Raw genomic sequence first — 15,456 nt, forward strand, 5'->3', positions numbered from 1 at the left:
CTTCCACGCTTATGGTGGCCAAAATGATTCATAAAGGGGGTGGTGATGGACAGAGTATCTGAATTAATCAGAACACTCCTACCCAGTCAACAGATCAGGGCTTGATCCATCACCGTTTTTTAGCTCACTGCACCATCCCAGTTCAGAACCTGGCTATATGCAAATTAGTCTGTCCCTGGCCCAGTGCATCATGGGAACAGGGCAGACCAAACTACCAAGCCAATTCTTCACTGGAAAGGAAACAAGCTTCCGAGGACCGGTTTCTGGCATTACAGCCGTCTTCGGCCCGGCTTGCTTGAATCCTGATGGTGCAGTGAGCAAGGGACTCACATCTGAGCATACCCTTCCACGCTTATGGTGGCCAAAATGATTCATAAAGGGGGTGGTGATGGACAGAGTATCTGAATTAATCAGAACACTCCTACCCAGTCAACAGATCAGGGCTTGATCCATCACCGTTTTTTAGCTCACTGCACCATCCCAGTTCAGAACCTGGCTATATGCAAATTAGTCTGTCCCTGGCCCAGTGCATCATGGGAACAGGGCAGACCAAACTACCAAGCCAATTCTTCACTGGAAAGGAAACAAGCTTCCGGGGACCGGTTTCTGGCATTACAGCCGTCTTCGGCCCGGCTTGCTTGAATCCTGATGGTGCAGTGAGCAAGGGACTCACATCTGAGCATACCCTTCCACGCTTATGGTGGCCAAAATGATTCATAAAGGGGGTGGTGATGGACAGAGTATCTGAATTAATCAGAACACTCCTACCCAGTCAACAGATCAGGGCTTGATCCATCACCGTTTTTTAGCTCACTGCACCATCCCAGTTCAGAACCTGGCTATATGCAAATTAGTCTGTCCCTGGCCCAGTGCATCATGGGAACAGGGCAGACCAAACTACCAAGCCAATTCTTCACTGGAAAGGAAACAAGCTTCCGGGGACCGGTTTCTGGCATTACAGCCGTCTTCGGCCCGGCTTGCTTGAATCCTGATGGTGCAGTGAGCAAGGGACTCACATCTGAGCATACCCTTCCACGCTTATGGTGGCCAAAATGATTCATAAAGGGGGTGGTGATGGACAGAGTATCTGAATTAATCAGAACACTCCTACCCAGTCAACAGATCAGGGCTTGATCCATCACCGTTTTTTAGCTCACTGCACCATCCCAGTTCAGAACCTGGCTATATGCAAATTAGTCTGTCCCTGGCCCAGTGCATCATGGGAACAGGGCAGACCAAACTACCAAGCCAATTCTTCACTGGAAAGGAAACAAGCTTCCGGGGACCGGTTTCTGGCATTACAGCCGTCTTCGGCCCGGCTTGCTTGAATCCTGATGGTGCAGTGAGCAAGGGACTCACATCTGAGCATACCCTTCCACGCTTATGGTGGCCAAAATGATTCATAAAGGGGGTGGTGATGGACAGAGTATCTGAATTAATCAGAACACTCCTACCCAGTCAACAGATCAGGGCTTGATCCATCACCGTTTTTTAGCTCACTGCACCATCCCAGTTCAGAACCTGGCTATATGCAAATTAGTCTGTCCCTGGCCCAGTGCATCATGGGAACAGGGCAGACCAAACTACCAAGCCAATTCTTCACTGGAAAGGAAACAAGCTTCCGGGGACCGGTTTCTGGCATTACAGCCGTCTTCGGCCCGGCTTGCTTGAATCCTGATGGTGCAGTGAGCAAGGGACTCACATCTGAGCATACCCTTCCACGCTTATGGTGGCCAAAATGATTCATAAAGGGGGTGGTGATGGACAGAGTATCTGAATTAATCAGAACACTCCTACCCAGTCAACAGATCAGGGCTTGATCCATCACCGTTTTTTAGCTCACTGCACCATCCCAGTTCAGAACCTGGCTATATGCAAATTAGTCTGTCCCTGGCCCAGTGCATCATGGGAACAGGGCAGACCAAACTACCAAGCCAATTCTTCACTGGAAAGGAAACAAGCTTCCGGGGACCGGTTTCTGGCATTACAGCCGTCTTCGGCCCGGCTTGCTTGAATCCTGATGGTGCAGTGAGCAAGGGACCCACATCTGAGCATACCCTTCCACGCTTATGGTGGCCAAAATGATTCATAAAGGGGGTGGTGATGGACAGAGTATCTGAATTAATCAGAACACTCCTACCCAGTCAACAGATCAGGGCTTGATCCATCACCGTTTTTTAGCTCACTGCACCATCCCAGTTCAGAACCTGGCTATATGCAAATTAGTCTGTCCCTGGCCCAGTGCATCATGGGAACAGGGCAGACCAAACTACCAAGCCAATTCTTCACTGGAAAGGAAACAAGCTTCCGGGGACCGGTTTCTGGCATTACAGCCGTCTTCGGCCCGGCTTGCTTGAATCCTGATGGTGCAGTGAGCAAGGGACTCACATCTGAGCATACCCTTCCACGCTTATGGTGGCCAAAATGATTCATAAAGGGGGTGGTGATGGACAGAGTATCTGAATTAATCAGAACACTCCTACCCAGTCAACAGATCAGGGCTTGATCCATCACCGTTTTTTAGCTCACTGCACCATCCCAGTTCAGAACCTGGCTATATGCAAATTAGTCTGTCCCTGGCCCAGTGCATCATGGGAACAGGGCAGACCAAACTACCAAGCCAATTCTTCACTGGAAAGGAAACAAGCTTCCGGGGACCGGTTTCTGGCATTACAGCCGTCTTCGGCCCGGCTTGCTTGAATCCTGATGGTGCAGTGAGCAAGGGACTCACATCTGAGCATACCCTTCCACGCTTATGGTGGCCAAAATGATTCATAAAGGGGGTGGTGATGGACAGAGTATCTGAATTAATCAGAACACTCCTACCCAGTCAACAGATCAGGGCTTGATCCATCACCGTTTTTTAGCTCACTGCACCATCCCTGTTCAGGACCTGGCTATATGCAAATTAGTCTGTCCCTGGCCCAGTGCATCATGGGAACAGGGCAGACCAAACTACCAAGCCAATTCTTCACTGGAAAGGAAACAAGCTTCCGGGGACCGGTTTCTGGCATTACAGCCGTCTTCGGCCCGGCTTGCTTGAATCCTGATGGTGCAGTGAGCAAGGGACTCACATCTGAGCATACCCTTCCACGCTTATGGTGGCCAAAATGATTCATAAAGGGGGTGGTGATGGACAGCCAGGTTCTGAAACTGGGATGGTGCAATGAGCTAAAAAACGGTGTTGGATCTAGCCCTGATCTTTTGACTGTGTGAGAGTATTCTGCTTAATTCAGAGACTCTGTCCCTCACCACCCCTTGTTGTAAATATTTTTGTCCACCCTAAGCGTGGAAGGGTATACTCAGACATGAGTCCCTTGCTCATTGCACCATCAGGATTCAAGCAAGCCGGGCCGAAGACGGCTGTAATGCCAGAAACCGGTCCCCGGAAGCTTGTTTCCTTCCCAGTGTAAGAATTGGCTTTTGTAGTTTGGTTTGCCCTGTTCCCATCATGCACTGGGACAGGAACAGACTAATTTGCATACAGCCAGGTTCTGAAACTGGGATGGTGCAATGAGCTAAAAAACGGTGTTGGATCTAGCCCTGATCTTTTGACTGGGTGAGAGTATTCTGCTTAATTCAGAGACTCTGTCCCTCACCACCCCTTGTTGTAAATATTTTTGTCCACCCTAAGCGTGGAAGGGTATACTCAGACATGAGTCCCTTGCTCATTGCACCATCAGGATTCAAGCAAGCCGGGCCGAAGACGGCTGTAATGCCAGAAACCGGTCCCCGGAAGCTTGTTTCCTTCCCAGTGTAAGAATTGGCTTTTGTAGTTTGGTTTGCCCTGTTCCCATCATGCACTGGGACAGAAACAGACTAATTTGCATACAGCCAGGTTCTGAAACTGGGATGGTGCAATGAGCTAAAAAACGGTGTTGGATCTAGCCCTGATCTTTTGACTGGGTGAGAGTATTCTGCTTAATTCAGAGACTCTGTCCCTCACCACCCCTTGTTGTAAATATCTTATATTCTTAGGGACAGAGTCTATCACAAAATAGACTAGGTCAGCTGCCTTTTCTACATGCTTCTGATGAATGTGGCGGGCAATTGGGTAGCTTTTGTCTTCCTTAACTGTAGTACTTAAGTGTTGGTAAATTCTGATATGTACCATATGAATAATACTGCCTACATATATCTTTGGGTATGAGCATTGCAAGATATATACAACAAAATCACTTTTACAATTGTAAGTATTACGTATTTGAAGTGGGATATCAAATAAAGGTGATGTAAACTCCCTTAAATTCAAACCAAATTTGCAGGCCTCATATCTAAGGTATTTTTGAAAGCCCAAGTTAGGTGTCAACCATGTCTCTGCTTTTGTCATCCCAGAGCTGCTGACAAATAATTCACTCCTCATCAATTTAACTCGTCTGAAAGTGAGAAGATTTTTTGTCGCTGTGTCCCCAATAATTGTGTCATTTTTTATGAGATTCCAATGTATGGTAAGGATTCTCCTCACTCTCTGATGGTACACCTTGTACCCTGTGATCATCCATACCTACCCCAGGCCCTTTGGCTTGCCCTTGTATTTATTGAAAAGCAGTGTTTACCTTAATTTAGCTTCTGTTTTTTCTCTTGCTGTGTTTAGTATTTTTTGCCCAAAGCCTCTGGCGAGGAATCTTTCCTCTAAGTCTACCTGAACTTCTTTTAATGATTTTTCTTTACTGCAATTTTGTTTCATGCTGAGATTCTCCGCACAAGGGATGCTATTCTTACGTTTTGGGGGGATGAAAGCTGCTTGTATGGAGAATAGAATGCCTCACTGTTTGTTTCCTAAGTGTTTTTGTGTGTATTTTGTTGTTTTTCACAAAGACTTTTAGGTCAAGAAATTTAACTTCAGTCTGGCTGATATTGCTGCTAAAAGAACCCCCAGGACCACGTTTTATGACCTTTGTTTAGCATATTCTACAGCGAGTACATACTCCTCCCACCAACCCATATGCAGATTTGCATAACTGGGGGCAAAGCAGGTGGCCATAGCAGTCCCTCTCCCTTATTTATATAATTGCCTCTCAAATAAGAGGACATTGTTCTCCAGACACCATCTCATCATTTTAAGTATATTTTGTGTAAGTTGATAGAGATGCATCGGTCTCATGCCTGTAAAATGTTTGACTTCCTTCACGCCATCCTGGTGTCGGGTAGTGTCAATGTTTGTTTCATCTTCTGCTTTACTTCCTTGTAGGTTTAACTGCTGTAAAAGCTCCCAAAAAAAGTAATTTCTTTTTGTTTTGTTTTTCCATTTTTCTCTTTTCTTTGGAAGTGAAGAGTCCGATCTAGTTTAAAAAAACAGAGTTCCTCTACTACCATTGGAGTGTCCCCATTTAATCCTACTCCTCCTGTGGCACCTTACTCTGGATCCATTTCCACTTCCAAGCTGAATTCTGAGCTTGTTTCTACTACTCTACTTTGGGATGTATTTTGCACCTTCCCAGACAGCTGTTGCCTCCTTATATTGTCAAATCTGTGAGAGAAAGTATATGTTTGGCCCCATTGGTAGTTAATGTCATCTCTTATAAATTTTGTAGCTTTCTGTTCTATTACAACCTGCTCATGCTTCCGTAGCCTGGTTACCATCTCTTTTTCATATTTGGATATTTTCTCTTCATCAGAATGCTGGCTCAGCTCCTGCTGTAGTGCATCAATTCTTGCCAGAATTATTTCTGGATCACTCTTCGCATATTTGATCAAAACTATCAGCATTATTTTTGATGATTCAGTTATTAGCTGCCCATTCTTTTAACATATTTTGTTCTGGATTCTCTTATGCGGGAGCTATTAATATACGCAATCTTCTTGGAATGCGTCCAACTTCTATATATTTCTCCAGTGATTTATACTACCACCATTTTGAAATTTCTTGCTTCCTTATCCTCTCCAAATCTCACAATTCAGCACAAAAGTTGGCTTCTGGTGATTGGATTCTCATTTCTCTTTTTTGTGCACCCTAATATGTAATCATCGTATCTTCGAACATTTTCTCAGCTGCTTCTTACTGCTCTTTCAGCCACTCCTTCGCCATTATGCTCAACAATTGCCTCGTACCGGCTTCTGCTTCCACTACAGTATGCATACACAGCTACCTCTCCCAGTGCCTGCCAATCACCATACTCAGACCGCAATGATCCCTTACCTGCACTCCCTAGTGCCTTCTGGCTCTCCGGCTGCCGGTTCTGACCACTGCTGCCAAAGGAACGTTCACCATAAGTTTAAAGGGGGGCTCTGTGCTTGTATTCTTTGTATACTCCAGTCTTGCTGCTGGTAGGCCTGGTGTACCTTAACAAGGGTGTATCAGAGACACAAGCCAGCATGTTTGTTTCTAAATCTGTTTCCACTCATGCTCCTCTCCTTACACAGGACTCCATATGCAGGCACCAACACAGCTGAAGCCAGTTCTTATATTCAGTTATTCATCAGAAACAATGCATTTCGGTGGTCACAGCCACCTTGCTCACATGCGACATCGTCATTTTGATTTCTATTTATACAACTGTTGCTATGTGTGTCAGCATAGACATTGACAAAACACTTCAAGTTTATGAAAACATACTTATTTATAAATGTTATATATATATATATATAGATATATATATATATATATATATATATATATATATATATATATATATATATATATATATATATATATATATGTATTGATTTCTTATTTGCTAGGAAACTGAAACTTCTTAAAATGCATACTCTCAAAAGCTCTAGGGGTGTGCAAGATGAGGCGATGACTGGCAGTGATCCCTCCATATCTAACACACCAGCGAATCTCCGCTCCATTGGGATCATTGGGGGCCTGGCCTCTCTGAGGGAACTTGAACTAGGGGACAGGGATTAGACATCAGACCGAGAGCTCTAAGAGGTGCTGGACCTGGAAACCGGCAGAAGAATCCGCAGTAATGTTAAACCCAAATCCAGGTTCAACCCCAAAACCCCACACAATGACATTGATTCCTTCCAGGAGGCAGGAGTACGGGATATGATCAAACTCAAAACTGGGAATACCAATGGGGCAATAACGAACTTAACTAAAGGCCAATAAACTGCACTGGAATCCCTGAAGCAAGCTATACGGCTTTGTCATTAAGCCTTCAGACAAAGACCAGAATGTCGTTGTGTGGGATGTTAAAAGTATATGGCAGAGCCAAAAGACAGCTGGATTTCTCTGGTAGCTACATGAAAATTACGGTGGGCCAAAATATTTCCACTATTGACTGTTTCCACAACATGGTGTCCAAATGGCACACCCTCAGGCTTTTGAACAATGATGAATTATTGTTTTTAACTGTAAAAAAACCTTTCTCCACATGCTTTTACATGTTACCTAAAGTGCATAAAAACCCCACCAATCCACCTGGGAGGCCGATTATTTCTGCCAATGACAGCCTCCTTGAGAACACTTCTATCTTTCTAGATCATTTTTATTTCCCTATGTGTGTAGCCTGCCCTCTTTCTGCCGTGACAGTATGGATTTCATATCCAAGGTCACGGACATCCCGTGGCAATCAAGTTACATCGTGGCCATTGTGGATGTGGTGTCTCTGTACACCTGCATCAACCATGACCTAGGCATTAGTGCTTGCAAACACTATTTTAGGGACAGACCTATTACCACGTATGATCACACCAATATTGTGCTTGAGATGCTCCTTTTCTCTCTGTAAAATAACTATTTCTTGCATGGCCAGCAGTGGTACAGGCAACTGTCTGGAACAGCCATGGACAGTTGCTTTGCGCCAAGCTACGCCAAATTCCTTCTGGCAATCTCCAACAATGAGCTGAACTTAAAATGTATTAGTACCACCAATAGGAGCAAATTAGACTTCCTTGACGCCAATGTAGAGGTACTGGGTGATACCATACAAACAAGCCTACACAGGAAAGCAACAGCTGGGAATAGCATCCTCCATACCAAAAGTCACCAACCACCTAAGCGGAAGAATAGTATCCCCTATGGGAAACTGTTTAGAGCCAGGCGTAACTGCAGCACACCAGAAACATACACCTGAGAGGAAGGCATAATGGTGGAAAGATTCCTACAGAGGGGGTACACATGGAAAGTGGTGGATGAGGCTAGGAGAAAGGTGAGTGAAGTATGGAGAGAAACCCTACTCAAACCCAGGCAAAAGAAGGAAACCGAGCCAGTGATTAGACTCATCACCACTTTTAACTCGGACTGTGCCAAGGTCCAGGCCATCATTAGGATACACTGGCAACTAGTCAAACTGGACCCCATTATTAGCAAATTGGTCACCCGGAGCGTCAATATCACATACCGCAGAAGTATCTCTCTGATGGATATGTTGGTCCACAGTTTAATGGAACCTGGTCAGAAACAAAGCAGCACTTGGCTGAGGGTACTCCCAGGATTCCATAAATGTGTGAAGTGCAAGGCGTGCACCAATAGTCCCAATGTCAGGACAGTGCCCCTAACCAATGGCAGGCAACACAAAATTCGACCATTCAATAACTGTAACACGGAATTTGTTGTTTATGTCCTGTTGCGTGTATGCTGAGAGCACAATCTTTCCGGTGAAAAAATGCATCTAGGTGCACCTAAGGGCCATTTGAAATAACAATGTCACATATCCCATAACCAGACACTGCAACACTGTACATAGCTCCCCAAAACCTGAGAACTTAAAAATCTCATATTTTGGAATTGACAGGATTCCTCTGAAGACTCGGGTGGAGACAGGGAACAAGCACTAAGAAGACTTGAATCTAAATATATAATCAGCCTCAACACTTAAACCCGGGAGGTTTGAAACAGGACAAAGAGCTTCATGTTCATTTAGGATAATGTCATCTGTCCTCCAGGTAGCCTGTTATTTACTGCCTTCCACTCCAGCTCTAGAGTTATATGTGCTTTTTCTTGTACTGTACATATGACCTGTCACATTACCAAAACGTTTTCCTGTCTCCTCTGCCCTCATCACTGTCTCTCTCTCTCTTCTCCCCTTCTTTAACCTAAAACTACTGGACTGCCAAGGTCACTAGACCGCTCTAGGTATTGAAATTAAACTTCTTTATCATGAATTCTCTCTCGCTCTCTCTCAGGTTATGCCGCCTGATTTTCCTGGTCACTTGAACAATAAACAATAATAATGACAATAAAAATGATGACTCTTGAGGGGAAGTTTTCTTTCAGGGCATTAGTAGGGATTGTGTATTAATCTAATCAACTTGCACTTGCAATTCCCTTACAATGTATTTTCTTTGTTTTTTACCTTACATACTCATGTATGTATATATTCACATAATTTTATGTCAGGGTGTGGCACCCTTTATTGTATTTTGGAACAAAAAGACTTTTGAATTAAAAAAAAAAAGTTTCCTGACTTGCATAGTCTGTTTTCTTTATGACTGATGAGATGGCAAAATTCCTTTTTTGTGCCCAAAGTATTTTTCCTACGTTTTCTTTTTCCTCCACTGTGTCTCACTGTATGCCATAAATACAATGCCACAATGTACATTCCCCAGCTTTGACAAAGACATCCTGGTTGAACCGCGTCAGCTATCTAAATAAATCTTACTTGGACCTACCTGTGAAAGTGTTGTTTTGCCTAGAGTGAGATGGTGTTGAGGTGAGGTACCGGTAAAGTCGGGGATGAAAGCTTGTGCTTAAACTGTGAGCTCAGTGCTGTAAACTGATGTGCTCTGGGTGCTTTAGCATACTGGCAGAAGCAAAGTATTTACCCTCACCGGTGTGAAAGTGCTGTTTTGCCTTAAGTGAGATGGTGCAGAGGTGAGGTACCGGTAAACTTGGGGATGAAACTGTGCACCTAAACTGTGAACTGAGTGCTGTAAACTGATGTGCTCTGGGCAGTGTAGCATACTGGCTGCTGCAGCATAACTGTGCAGGTGGTGTTAGTATGCGTTTAGAGTATAGCGGGAGTGGGAAGCAAAGTACTCACTTGTACCAGTCTGAAGACTCGGGGATGAAACTGTGAGTGTAAGTCATGAGTTCATTGCTGTAAAGTGATGTGCTGTGGGCGCTGTAGGATACTGGCCACTGTAGCATACCTATGTAAGTAGTGTTAGTATGTATTTATACTATACAGGGAGTGGGAAGCGAATTACTTACCCTTACCGGTCTGAAGGCTGGAATGAAGTGTTTTAGCAAGCCGGAATAAAGAAATAATCATGAATGATATAATGCAGAATGTTGCAATGGCACAGAAGACAAATGGTGAAAGGAGGTATTTCTAAGAAAGTGGCTGTGTGTAATAAAGGGCTGGAGTTTGAAAATTATATAGAAAGTGTCTTTATTTAAATGCCATAATTGGACCCACTGGTGCAAGAGGTAGGGCGTTCAGTTGATGCAAAGTTGAACCACTTCTGCTGTATTCAAACGTAAGCTCCTGAATCAGTGAATTCTATATTACATGTTACAGTTGCATGTGACATAAAAAATAGCTATTATACTTGAATGACTAAATTCTATAAGGAAAATGAAGGTAGGATACGATTACCACATGTATCCTTTAAGAAAAAGAAAGAACAAAAAAAGAAATTGCAATATGTAATCATCAAACTTTTTAGGTACTGTGGCAGTGCTTTTTTGTAACACAAAATTATCAACAGTAGAACCGTCTGCAATGTGTTGTATAGTACATTCAATGTGGTGCATGTTAGAATTTGTACTAGTTCTACTCACATTGGAACTTTGAGGATGAATACAAACATTGTGCTTCTGAGAAGCACATTTGTTATCTTTCTAGTGAAACCATTACATTATTGTCTTCAGCTGTTTAAAAAAAAAAAACATTCTTGAGTAGAGAGCTAAGGCATCGAGCTGAGGGAAAGTCCAACCGCTCCTGCTGTATTCAAACCGAAGCTCCTGCATCAGTGAATTCCACATTATATGTTACAGTTCTATGTGACATACAGAATAGCTATTAGACATGAATGACTAAATTGTATAATGAAAATAAAGGTAGGGTACAATTACTACACAGTGTCAACTATTTCCTAAATAAAGTTGTCTTTTTTCATTTCTATCATCAGGTTGTGAGCAGAGGCTGTGTATGAGTACATTTGTGTGAAAGGGCTTCATGAATAACAGGCAGGCAGAGTAGCGTGTGCACAAAGAATAGACGTGGTTTCTAAATGGGTGTCAGGTTTAGGCTAATTTAGCAAGTAAATAGCATATTTTCATAGGCCATACATCACTGATCCCTGGTTTGATTGGAGATGTAAGGGGTAATAATGAAGATAGAGTTCAAATGTCTGAGTATACTTAGAAAGTTAATAAATCAAAGTAGTAGGATTGTAGTGTATTATAAAAAATTTAAGGGAAAAAGTAAAAAATATGGAAAAAATCCATCCAATAATAACATGAGTTACTTTCAAGTCATGGAGATTGCAGTCCAGGAGTTCTTCAGTGGCTTGAGATGTGTAATATTCCAAGAGGCTATTGTTGGCATCGTCTGAGAAAAACATAGCGATCCAATTCATATCCTCGAAGGGACAATTTGAATTGGGAGGCAATCTGCGATGTTGTAAAAGGTCGCACGTTGCAGGAGATCTTTCGTGGCTGCGCAGAAATCCCATTCCACCACAATACCTTTTTGCATTGCATTCACCATTTCTCCACTGCCAGAACAATCACATTGTTGGTTTTCAAGATACTGCATTACCTGCTGCATATCGGGAACAGTTGTTGGGATGTTGGCAAGGCATAGATCCATTCGCCAGTCGAATGGGCAAGTTTTGCAATCAAACGATCGTTGTACGCATATTGCATAAGCGTAGATAAATGTTATGTTGTAGCTGGCTCCGATAATAGATAGCGGGAGGTAGCCAAAAAGTTTTTCCAATTTTGTACAGTATTGATGTAGCTTGGCGTAGAGGCGTATTCTGTCGAACATAGTTGTTTCCGCAGAGAGCGTAGCCATTTTTTACAAACAGAATTAGAAAGAGAGCGAGAATTATGGGCACTGTTCCTGTTATTCTAGAGATGATCGAATGAATGAAGTGTGGTATTAAAAGAAGAACTGTTTGAAAGTGTGTTAGAAGGCCTTAGGAGACAGTGTTAAAAAAGTGTGCCAGACCTTGAGTGTGAGATGTGTTGAAAATTGGGTAACAATTCACAAAGTGTAATTGGTGGTTCTTATTTTACTTGAAGTTCTTGGTATCTGCAGTCGATACATTTCTTTTGCAGAAGTGAGGGAGACTTCTGTTCTGAACAAAAGCGCTTTTAGGTTGGTTTGTTTCATGAAATTTGTTTCCAAACTAGGGTTTGAAGGCGAAAATGAAGTTTGGGAGTTAGTTTGTGTGAGTGGGAATAGACATTGCCACAGGAAGTTACTCGGTTTGAAACAGTAAGGACATGCGGTATGCCAGCTCACATTCCGTAGGAGTGCATGTTATTGAGAAGCAGATAACTGCCATTAGGAAAGCTGTGTGAATGTTGGTCTGATTGTGGGAGTTGGCGTCCTTTTAAGAAAGGACGCAAGATTGGGGGCTCTAAGCTTAGAAGCGCCGTGTAGTTGGACATTCTTGGATAGCAATGAATTACTGCCATTGTGGTCGCAGTTTTCACCTGTGAGAAAAACATCTGTATGCTCTTTAAGACAGCAATATGTAAATGGGTGAAACCACTGCTCGTGAATAAACGCGCTGGTTTATATAATCATATTCAACATGACAAACAACATGTACACCTAGTAGACACAACAACACTATGTACTGTGGGAACCGTGGGTAGCCCTGTACACAAACCAAACATGGCATGGCACCTTTGCCACACAATGCAGAATGCGGGGAGAGATGGGAGCAAAGTATGTGCGAAGGTGGCAAGTGATTCTCAGTTATTAAAGTATGCAAAGTCTGAGGGGATGTGCAGAGCACAGACATGTACATGTCAGCATACAATGATGGTCTATTGAGTGATGTGGGCAGTGGACGCAACCATGATAGTATAGTCAGTAGGGAAGATTACGGTAGCGCGTACATGCCTCCTCCCTCCCCCCCAAATGTTTTGGGAAGTGGGCTCGCTTGGTGTATGCAAGTGTAGCATAGGTGTATGAAGAAGAGGCACGTTTCTTTGGGGGTTGTTTCTCTTCCGGATTGGAGAACCTGTCTGCCAGGTCTGCACAGCTTACACTGCCACGAGGCTGGCACCGTGAGCAAAGTAGCCTGCGTGAATGATGCTCTCAGCGAGCTGGTATCCAGAAACTGTCATAGCCGCTGCAACGCATATATGACACACATTTCACCTTTCGACACAGCCATATGTGAAAGAGGGCCCTCTATGTGCTGGAGGAAGTCCCTGGGCCGAGATGTGCGACCTCGGAAGGATCTTGACATTAACGCTGGCTACCGCGAAACAAGCCCACAGCGCCAAGCCTGAGGCCCAGGAGCGTGGAGTGCTCTGTATACTACAAACACAGTAGTCCAACAGGTACCAACAGTGGAACGGTGTTTTGATACCATAGTAGGCGATGCTACAACTGTATCTGAGAGTAGAGATGAAGGTACTCCCTTTAACCAGGTGCAACCAACTCTGGGTCCCAACAGTGGAATGGTCTTGATCCCACAATGGACAATATCCAATGTGAATTGTTGCTTCATTTTCACAGAATCCCTCTGTTGAGGTGCATCACTGTGCAGTAGTTCACTGCTGCACATGATTATTGGGCTTAGTTGACTGCTATCGCTGGAATACACTGTGGTTCAGCAGGTCCAAACAGTGAAACGGGATCTTAATTCTATGATTGATGATGTCAGAAGTTAAGGTATGTGATGATTTCTGTGTACCTCCTCCGATGAGCTGCAAGCAACTCTAGGTCCCAACAGTGGAACGGTGTCTTGATCCCACAATGGACGATGTTGGAACTGAATCTGAGAGTGGAGATGAAGGTATTCTCTTCGACCGGGTGCAACCAACTCTAGGTCCCAACACTGGAACGGTGTCTTGATCCCACAATGGACGATGTTAGAACTGAATCTGAGAGTGGGGATGGAGGTACTCTCTTTGACCAGCTGCAACCAACTCTAGGTTCCAACAGTGGAACGGTGTCTTGATCTAACAATGGACGATGTTAGAACTGAATCTGAGAGTGGAGATGAAGGTATTCTCTTCGACCAGGTGCAACCAACTCTAGGTCCCAACAGTGGAACGGTGTCTTGATCCCACAATAGACGATGTCCGATATTACCTGTTGCGTGCTTTTCTTAGAACTTCGTCTGTTGAGGTGCATCACACTCTGTGCTTCCATAGCTAACTGCTGCAAATGATTATTGGGCTTGGTTGACACTAGTCGGTGGAGTATACTGCAGTACAGAAGGTCCGAACAGTGAAATGGGGTCTTGATTCTATTATTGAGGATGTCATAATTTAAAGTCTGTGATGATTTCTTTGTACCCCCTCTGATCAGGTGCAACAAACTCTGTGCTTTTGAATCCAACGGTACGTGGCTGTGAGGTGTTAATGACCACTGCCTCTGGCCTACACTGTGGTTATCAGAGTTCACAATTCAGATCAAGTGGAGATTGTTTAGTTACAGAATCCAGTAGTTTAGTACCTACAACGCCTATTGAAATATACACAATATTGTTTTATTAGAACATTGGAATGTTGGGAGCTCGATTGAAAACAATGGAGTAGCTCCGGGCTTATAATGGCTGGTATAAGCCTGGAGGTGTAACATTGCAATGTTTCTTTGTTCACAGCTCTGGCGGTGAACAAAGGCTTCCGGGAGCCTGAGGAGATTTCAATCCCCTCGCAATCTCTTAAGGCTTAGCTTAATTTGTTAGAACATTCTGGTCCGCATACATCAAAGGAAAAACTGGTCGCAAACGGGCAGATTCTCAGAATCTGCCCCTTTGTGACCAGTATTTTTGCATTTGGGATGCATCATCCCAAATGCAAAAATCGCAATTTAAGAAATCGCAAAAATGTGATTACTTAAATTTTGACTGCATTTAAGGAATCACAAATTGAGATGCCTTAAATGCAATGCATTAAAGTAAAAAAGTTAGCGATTTCGCTAATAGGGGGTGCAAATTACCATGAAGTTAAACTTCATGGCAATTTGCAAAAACTTTTGAAAATGCACCAAAGTGCATTTTTTAACGTTCCATTTTACACACACACATGCCCTTGGGGCATGTCTGTGTTCAGGATGTACTCATATGCAGATTTCAGGGGTGCAACAGGGTGTCCTTTTGGCACCATGGCACCCTTGAAATCGCATTCTCAATTTGTAATTCTCTAATTGAGAATCACAAATTGAGAATGCCTTCCCATTCATTCCTATGGGCCTCCAGGCCCATAGGAATGAATGAGGAGGTATTCCTTAATTGCGACTCGCAATTTACGAGTCGCAATTAAGGAATGTTTAGAAATCGCAATTTTTTTAGAGATTCCTACATGCATAGGCTTTTGCGATTCCTTAACTGCGATTCCTTAATAATTGCAATTAAGGAATCGCA

The 15,456-nt window shown here is 43.5% G+C and overlaps 1 protein-coding gene across 4 annotated transcripts in view; it reads left to right on the plus strand.

Moving 5' to 3' along the window:
• LOC144754735 (flavin-containing monooxygenase 1-like) overlaps nt 1-15,456 on the plus strand; it is a 633,385-nt gene that overhangs the window by 496,673 nt on the left and 121,256 nt on the right. The window contains exon 7 of one of the 4 annotated variants that reach the window (XM_078642937.1): nt 8,685-9,523. The exons of the other annotated variants lie outside the window; for them this stretch is intronic. Coding sequence (XP_078499063.1) covers nt 8,685-8,727 — 43 coding nt within the window. The 3' untranslated portion in view covers nt 8,728-9,523. Of the gene's footprint in view, nt 1-8,684; nt 9,524-15,456 lie in introns of those variants that run through there. 4 annotated transcript variants of the gene reach the window in all.

The sequence above is a fragment of the Lissotriton helveticus genome, chromosome 1_1, assembly GCF_964261635.1.
Source record: "Lissotriton helveticus chromosome 1_1, aLisHel1.1, whole genome shotgun sequence".
NCBI lineage: Eukaryota > Metazoa > Chordata > Amphibia > Caudata > Salamandridae > Lissotriton > Lissotriton helveticus.